This window comes from Octodon degus, unplaced genomic scaffold (assembly GCF_000260255.1).
Source record: "Octodon degus isolate 3935 unplaced genomic scaffold, OctDeg1.0 scaffold00342, whole genome shotgun sequence".
In the NCBI taxonomy this organism is placed as follows: Eukaryota; Metazoa; Chordata; class Mammalia; order Rodentia; family Octodontidae; genus Octodon; species Octodon degus.
Window position 1 is genome coordinate 427,691 of NW_004524918.1, and position 8,155 is coordinate 435,845.

Here is an 8,155-nt window from a genome sequence, read left to right on the forward strand (position 1 = left end):
CCGATACAAAAGGTTGAGTTTGGGAGTGCACATCAGCAGTAGAGTACTTGCCTAGCATGCACAAGGCCCTGGGGTGGATCCCCAGCCCTGCATGTAAATAAAAATTAATATTTTAAGAAAAAGCTGATGTGTGCAGCCTGATTTTACAGAATCTAAAGCAAGAGGCACAGGATCACCACAGGCGCATCCTAGGACCCGTGCCGTGACATAGGTGCTGTCACTTCGCTTACAGATAGTCTGTGGTGTGTTCAGTGGCACCAGCTGTGTCTTCAGTTCTGTTTCCTACTGGCCACACGTTTTCGTGGCTTCCTGTGAAGACATGCTCAGCCTCTCTCACCATCCGGCCCTTGGAGGGCAGCCCAAACTTTACCTTTGTAAATCCTATTGCTGTGAGTGTCTCCTGCGCTTGGGTGGGAATCGGGTATTTTCATAGGGTGAGTGCCCAGTCTAAGGGTGGGAGCAGAAGTCCATTTTACAGAAGGCCAGGAGGTCAAGCTAGGTTCATCTAATCCCTGGGAGAGGTATCGTCAGTGGCAATGCAAGCTAACGCAGCTGCTTGGTGGGGCTGCCACTGCTTCCCTTGGGTTATGGCAAGGAAGGAAGCTGCATACCCACTGCCTGTTACAGTTTATACCGAGACAGCCCCTCAAAGCCTCGTGTGCTCAAAGGCAGGGTGTTTGAATGGTGACTAGTTATGCGTACAGGACAGCTAGCTAGCTCTCTATTAGAAGGTGGTGGGGGTCTGGAGATGTAGGTCACTTAGGGCGGGCCCCAGCAGGATGTACCTCCCTTCACCATTCTCCCTCCACACTTCACTCTGCTTCCTGGCTGCCATGAAGCGAGCCACTTTCCTCTGCCAGGGGCTTCCACCTACTGAGCACTGCCAGTTCAGCTCAACTGAACCATCCTTCCTTGGAGCCAGCCACCTACGGACTAAAAGCAAAGCCAAAGGAAGCCTCTCTTCCTTTAACCTGCAGGTGTCAGGTGCTGTGTCTAATCCCTGAGGAATGTAGCTAAGATCCTCTCCAATTTGGGCAGCCAAGGGCAGCCAGCCCCACCCAAGCCTCAGTCCCAGCAGAGCAGGGCTCAGGAGGTTCAATTTCCTAACCCTGCGCAGATTCTGTTTCAAGTCTTTGGATGAACTCCTGGCCACAGACCATGGGCTGTGCACACCAGGGCCACCTGGGGCTTTTAAAAGGCCTGGCCCTGGTCCATCTCAAGAGTCTGATTTAAAATGATAAAGGATGGATAGAAAGGAACAGGGGGACAGATCTCTTGCAATAGGGGAAGGGCCCAAGGGAACAAGAGTGAGGGGTGAGAAGGAGAAAAGGGGGAAATAAGAATAAAAAATGAGCCATGTACAGGAACCTAATAACCATAGTTAATGGAAGCACTATGCCATAACATGAGCTAAGACAAATAAGATGAACAAGTGCGAGAAAGAGGATAGAGGAACCAGGAAAAGAGGGCGAAAGAAGGAGGGAAGAGAAAGAGGATTTTTTTAAAGTATTGATCTAAAGGCCAGCAAGATAGTTCAGTGGATTAAGCACTTGCTTAGGCAAGAACAGGGGCCAGAGTTCAATCCGAGGCACAACAGTCCATGCCAGCCCCGCCCCCAGGCCCACTGAGCTAGCCACCAAGACCAGTGGCACATGCCTGTAATCCCAGTGCTGGGGAGGCTGAAAACAGGAGGATCACTACAAGTTCAAGCTGGATAGCGAGACACTGCACATACATACACAAAAAATAAATAAATTTAAAAAGAAAAAGAAAAGAAACAAGCTGTAATATGTACTTGTAACCTTTCCCAAGATGCTTGTAAACTGCCTGAATTGCACAAATGTATCACAAAAATTTAAAAATTATTAAAACTAAAGCTGCCTTGAAAAAAAGATCTGTGGAAAAGGCCTGCAAGCCACGGCGTCTGCACTGCGCAAGCGCTCCATCCCCACCCCAGCGAGGGCGGGAGCGACCCCACTCCAAGAGTGCTCCAGACTCTGGAAGTCTGTCACCAGGTGACAGGAACTCACTGGCAGGGTACGAGAAGGCAAGAGAGGTGGATCAAGGAGACAAGGAAAGTCATAAATTAAAAACTGTACTTTTAAGAAGACTGCATGTCCAGACACGAAGTTACCCAGAGTTATCGGTGTCTGCACTCTCTCGTTTATACTTCTTTTCTTTCAGGCCCATCACCTCCAAACTTCCTTAAAGATACTTGAAATCCATAAATTACCCTAACCTATAAGGTAAGGGGCAGAATCCTGACCTTGAAAACTAAATAACTAAATTAGCTTAATTGATAAGGTGAAGGGCAGATGTTGACTTTAAAAGTAGACTGGGCCCCTACCTCTCACCTGTAAAAGTGAAATGAGTCATTATCCCACTACTGTGAATGGGGCCATTGAGTCTTCTCCTGTAAACCAACCCTGAACTTTCTATAGATTCACAAATTCTATCATCAAACACACATAACTATACCTGGTTCCAGGCCATAATACGCCTGTCTCCGGAAGGCACACACTCTACCTCTCTGGATGCATACTTTTAAAGCTTAGCCTAATAAATTTCTTTATGCTTCTTTACCTGCGCCGTCTGAAAATCCTCTTGCAGTCATGGGAGTCAGCAAACCTGCAACCTGGGCTCGAGTGGAATCAAGGTTTCCCACCTCTGCCTTGGGGTCTCCTTGGCCACTTTTTGGTGACGTCACCACTTTGGGGCAAAGGTTTGTTCCATGTCATTTTCAGAGGCAGCTGTCAAACAGCGTTGAGCTGAACTGGCAGTGCTCAGATGGAGCCAAACTGACAATGGAAGCCAAGGCTGCGCCGTAGCTCAGTGGGAGAACATGTGTCCTGAGGTCTGTCCCCTGCACAACCCCACAACTGCCAGATTGACTAGACATCTGTCCCTTGTTTTATTTTTATGAGACAAGGCTCCAAGGCTGGCCTTGAACTCCCTATATTTCCCAGACTGGCTCCAGGCTCACAGTGATCCTCCTGCCTCAGCTTTCCGAGTGCTGGCTGAGATTACAGGTATGAGCCATCATTGCACCTGGATGTCTCTTCCTCCTATCCAGGCTCTTTCTCATTTTTTTTTAAATCCAGGCAGCAATATACAACCAGGTAGTGGGATAAACACTCTCACAGCACAGTCACTTGTGAAAATCATGCTTCAGGCCAGCTATCTGCCCCATTGCCCATGCAAGAGTGTGACAAGAGCCTCCGACCCCATTCATGAGGACTTGGAAGTCCACTCTCCACAGTAGAAAGTCAGCGTGGGAAGGAACCTGAGCAGTCCCCTGAGACAGCTTCCTCTCTGTACACCCAAGGAAGCTCCTGCCCAGAGTCACCTGGCTCGACTCAGTCCATCCAGGACAGCTATGTTTGGGGCAGAAAGTAAATCCCAAGCACTAGGACTGTGGGTGTGGGTGAACCAAGCACCATCACTCCATTCCTACCTTATGGAGCCCTATAGAAGGAAAGACATTGAGGCTGCAACAAGTATGTGTGTGTGCTGAGCCAGAAGGGCACAGAGGGTGAGACAGAAGGTTCCAGGGGCAGCAAAGTGGAGCCAAACCCTGGCTGACAGACTTCTCAGGTGGAAAACCAGACGGGGTCCAGGTAGGCTGACGGTGGACGGAAGGCTGGCCGGTGGAGGGCCGCAGGAGGCAGTGTCACAGGCTAAGCAGGATGCTCAGCAACAGCCAAACCACTGCGGACTCTACAAACCAAGGTCACGGCATTGAGCGGGGATGTGACACCTTAGATGTGCATTCAAAACGCACATAGGGATTTCATGGCCTAGAATATAGCTCAGTGGCCCAGTGCCCACCTGGAAAGCTCGAGAGTTTGATTCCCAGTACCAAAAATAACAAATAAAAATTAAATAGATTTCAGTGATTTCATGTGATACATTTTGGGCCACATGAGCTGAAGAGAGGAAAGACTAGAGGCTGTTGGGATTCACACAGAGTGAAGATGTGAAGAGGTACACCCCTCCGAGAGCTTTCAGGGTGCTAAAACTAGATGCTTTGGTGAGAATGGGCTTCAAGTAGGCTGGAGAGGAGGAAAGAGGGTCCCAGAGCTCTCTTTCCAGTGTCCACCATCACTGAGTACTCCCTCCCACCCACTCACTCACTCTTGGACCTGTCTGGAAGAGGAACCATCTTCTTCTCCTTCATTTTCCTCTCCTTTAGCCCAGATTTTCTCCTGTCCCTCATAACATTTCCCTGTCACTAACCACTTCCTGCTAAAGACTTCCCCAGGCCTGAGACAATTCAAACTCTGTGTGTGTGTGTGTGTGTGTGTGTGTGTGTGTGTGTACGTGCATATGCGTGGGCCCAAGCTCTGACTCCCATGCTTGGATGCCACCCCCAGCCTTCCCTGATTTTCAGCACTGTAGCCCTGAGAGGTTCTGGAGCTCTTTCCCAAGAGTACAGGCCAAGGCAGTCCCACCTTTGTTATATCAGCCCATGTCCATGAAGAATCTGTCTTTGAGGTTATTTTTCAAGACTGACAACCCTGCCTGGTAGGAGAGGCAGAAGAGGAAAAGAAAGTGAGGTGAGGTGGGAATGCCTGGGGCAAGGTATTTGCATACCACCCCTTTGCTTCCCAAGAACTTATCCACTTTCCTGCAGCCTTCTGAAAGATAAAATGAAGAGAATTTTTGAAATTTAAAGCTATTCATCCTACAATCTTTCCTTTACAGTATGGATTATTCTTTTTTACAAGACCTCATTTAAACTATACACAATGGCACAAATCTACAGTCACCCTACTCAGAAGGCTGAAGGTAGAAGGTGGAAAGCTTAAGGCCCACGGGACTACATAGTGAGATTGTGTCTCAAAGGAATCAAAAGAGAAGGTGAGGCTTCATTTAAGACTACTGGGAAAGTAGCTTGGAAAATCTTAAGGACCTTGAGGGTTAGAGATAACATGATAACTTGGGGAGTCCAGAAAGAAAATGGTGAATGAAGAGGGAAAACCATGTGTAGAGAGGTGTGCCAAGCTAGCCTCCTGCCCATGTTATAGAAGAGCCACAGAGAAGAGCACTGGACACGGACAGTCTCCTCCTACCCCGCGTCACTGAGGAATTAGGAAATTCATAAGAGATGGGGATAGAGATAAAGACAGAGTAAGTGAGGCTCCATGTAGGATTTGTAAGAGACTAAAGCAGTGCTGAAAATCTCTGATCACTTCTCTGAAGAGCATTCACAGGAGTATGCACACCAAGAACTGGGGGAAATTGCCAAGTTATCTCCGGTAGTGAGATCCAGAGGTATTTATTCTTCTGTTAGTCCTGGTTTTCTTTCTTTTTTCTTTTCCTGCAATGTATTGCATTTGGAATGAGCACAACCATAAGCACAACAAGTAAAGCTGCATGGCACACGCAATCAGAAAGGGCGAGTCCCTGTCCTTATCATTCTAGGTCTTTCCCAGGAAGGTGCCCTCATCAAGGAACCAGGTCATTGGGAAATGCTGGGTTTCAGAAAGCTGTCCCGTTGTTGTTGCTCTGTTCTTCAGCACTATGAAGTCAATACTGGCTTCGTAAAGCCTTTCCAAAGCACAGACTATTGTCTTATTTTATGGACAGATAAGCAGAGACTAGAAGAGGCACAGAGCTGTTTCCTGGCACACCTTGGGGAGATCACAGCGGCTCCTTCGGAGCTGCCCTTCACTTTCCCCTCCATGCACTCTTCCAACTCTCCCACCATACTTTGCTGAGGAGAAGCCCCACGTGGATGGATAAGCTGTTAACTGCTGGGTCACTCTCTACATTTACCAAACCCGGAACACCTGAGAACCTTAGCAAGGAGCCTTAGTTATAGGTTCTTTAAATCACTACCACAAAGCATTTTTTTTTTAAATTGCAGCTAGTCCTAGGAAATTGAGGTCCATTTTGATGTTCTGGAGAACAAAAAACAATTTCAAAGACTCTGCTCAGCATGTAGCTTTCCTTCTGTGCTCCTCCACCTTTGTTGGCCCTGATGTCCCCCAACATAAAGCTTGAGGTGCTGGCCCCTCTATCTTCTCCAGGTGGCTGAACCTTCTTGAACAAATATTACTCCTTCCTTCCAACTGTCAGCTCCTAAATTGTGGCCTTCCAGTCCTGGTCATCTGGACTTTTAACCCTTGGATCTAAGTTCAAAGAATCCCAGATCTTGACGTTCTAAACCAGTCTGCTGAGATGCTCTTTCCAGTCTGCTGAGAATCACCAATGCCTACGTACTGGACATATTTCCACTCGTGGCTTTGTGCCACACTGGATATCACCAGATCCCATGAACAACAGTGTTGTCCCCATTCCAGGAGAACACACCTGCCTGCCCTGGCCCGCGCAGGTGCAGAATGTCTGCTGCACAGCCAAAAGGGTATCTCGCCTTGAGCACAGACTTGCTGCTTCTTGTCCAGTAAAGCGGCTCTCCTGCCCCTGGGGCTTGAAAACTACCCAAACTGGCAAGAGAACAGGAGTAGGATTGTATGTTGTGATTCTTGTGGTTTTAAAAACCCACATTACTTTTTAAGGTTAAAAAAGGCCTTGTCTACTGGTGTAAAACAGAGAGAGAGAGAGAGAGAGAGAGAGAGAGAGAGAGAGAGAGAGAGAGAGAGATTGAGAGAGACTTCAACTCCATAAGAACCCGCATTTTAAAAACTCGGTTTTGTAATACCATTATCAGCGGGGAGGGAAGTGTCGCTCAGGATGCCTCTAGCTTCCTCTGCAGAGCTTGACTCTAGATGCCAAACACTGGCAATTCACCTTCAACACGCTCCTCCTAGCCTCAGGATAGACACCCGAGCTGGGGGTGCTTTACTGCTAGTTTGCAAAGAAATAAAAAACTGAGCGTTAGTTGAAGTAACTTTTGCTTCGTTTGCTGTGATCCGCGTCCAAACAGCAACCGTGAGGTGCCTTGGGCGCCCAAGTCCCGGTGCCCAGCGTTCTGCGGCGCGGAGGCTCGGGGCAGTGCGCCCGGCTCGGTCCCCACCTGCGCCAGATCTCAGGCTGCCACACAAACCGCCGCGCTCCCAACCCACCAGCACCAGCCTGCCGCGGAGGCCCGGAGACTCACCGCGGGACCGGCCAAGATTATGAGCGCCAGCAGCTCCTCTCGGAAGCCGGACAGCAGCGGGCAGCGCAGACCGCGGCGCTCGGAGGTGGCCGGGGGGACTCTGGGCCCTGACTCCAAGGAAGGCTCCATGTGCCCGGCGCTGTGCTGCAGAGGAGCTCGGACGCCGGGGACCGGGACCGGGACCGCACAGGGCGCCCCCCTCCAGTCCCCGCCCTCGGCCCCCGCCCCCAGCCGGCCCAGCCAGACTGCGACCTCGGACGCACTCCTGCGCCCATGCACCCTGTGGACACCGGCAGGTCCTGCAAAGGCCAGCGAGCTCCTGCGCTTAAGCGAAAAAGGAAAACGCTCTAGAAACTAACGGAAAGCATCCCGGGGAGAGGGAAGTCTCCAAATCTCTAGAGCCAGGACTTCCCCGTTACCCTCCCCGCTCCCCCGAGCCTCTCCGGAAGGTTTCAGGTTCTGAGATGTTGTGGTGGAAGGACAGAGTCCTGGAGCCAAACCAGGTGGGCGTCCAGCCAGGCGTCGGGATTGGCCGTTTTGCGGGTGTCTGCTGCGTGGCTAGCACTCAGCGCACGCTTTGAACCCCGCTCAGATTTGCGCTGTTTCCCGCCAGCCGGTCCATTGAAGAATTTAGAATCTACCAGGAAAGAGCAACAAGCTCACATTTACCAAGTAATACAGTCGCAGTCGCGGCTTTCAGAGCTTCCTGGATGTTTATCCTTGAGCCTGTTAAAGAAGCTGGGCGCATCAGGTACAGGTAAACGGAGTTATCTGCCACCTTGGAGCACATAAACAGCCAGCTCACTGCTGCGAACCTCACTTTCCTTATCTGCAAACTCAAAATCCTGTCTACCTCGCCATTTGTGAGGTAGGGGGTTTCATAGGTGGAGGATTTGCATCGGTACCATGTGCCCCGCCTAGTTCACCCTCACTAACAAACCTTAGTTACACCACCTAGGATAAATTCTGCAACAGCCGAAGAAACTGGGAAACAAAACTGGCTCCTGTGAACAGGGCTACACTTCTTCTGGCCTCACATCGCTAGCGGAGGACGATCCCATATGCAAATTCTAGCATGGAGTGGTATACTTT

General features: G+C 49.9%; 1 protein-coding gene across 1 annotated transcript in view; it reads right to left on the reverse strand.

Annotated features, from left to right (window-relative positions):
* The window catches only part of LOC101590727 (multidrug and toxin extrusion protein 1), a 53,629-nt gene extending 46,353 nt beyond the window's left edge, over nt 1-7,276 (reverse strand). Inside the window, exon 1 of the mRNA XM_012513152.2 lies at nt 7,064-7,276. Within this exon, the coding sequence (XP_012368606.1) occupies nt 7,064-7,192 (129 nt within the window). The 5' untranslated portion in view covers nt 7,193-7,276. The remainder of the gene's footprint in view (nt 1-7,063) is intronic.
* Between the last annotated feature and the right edge of the window lie 879 nt (nt 7,277-8,155).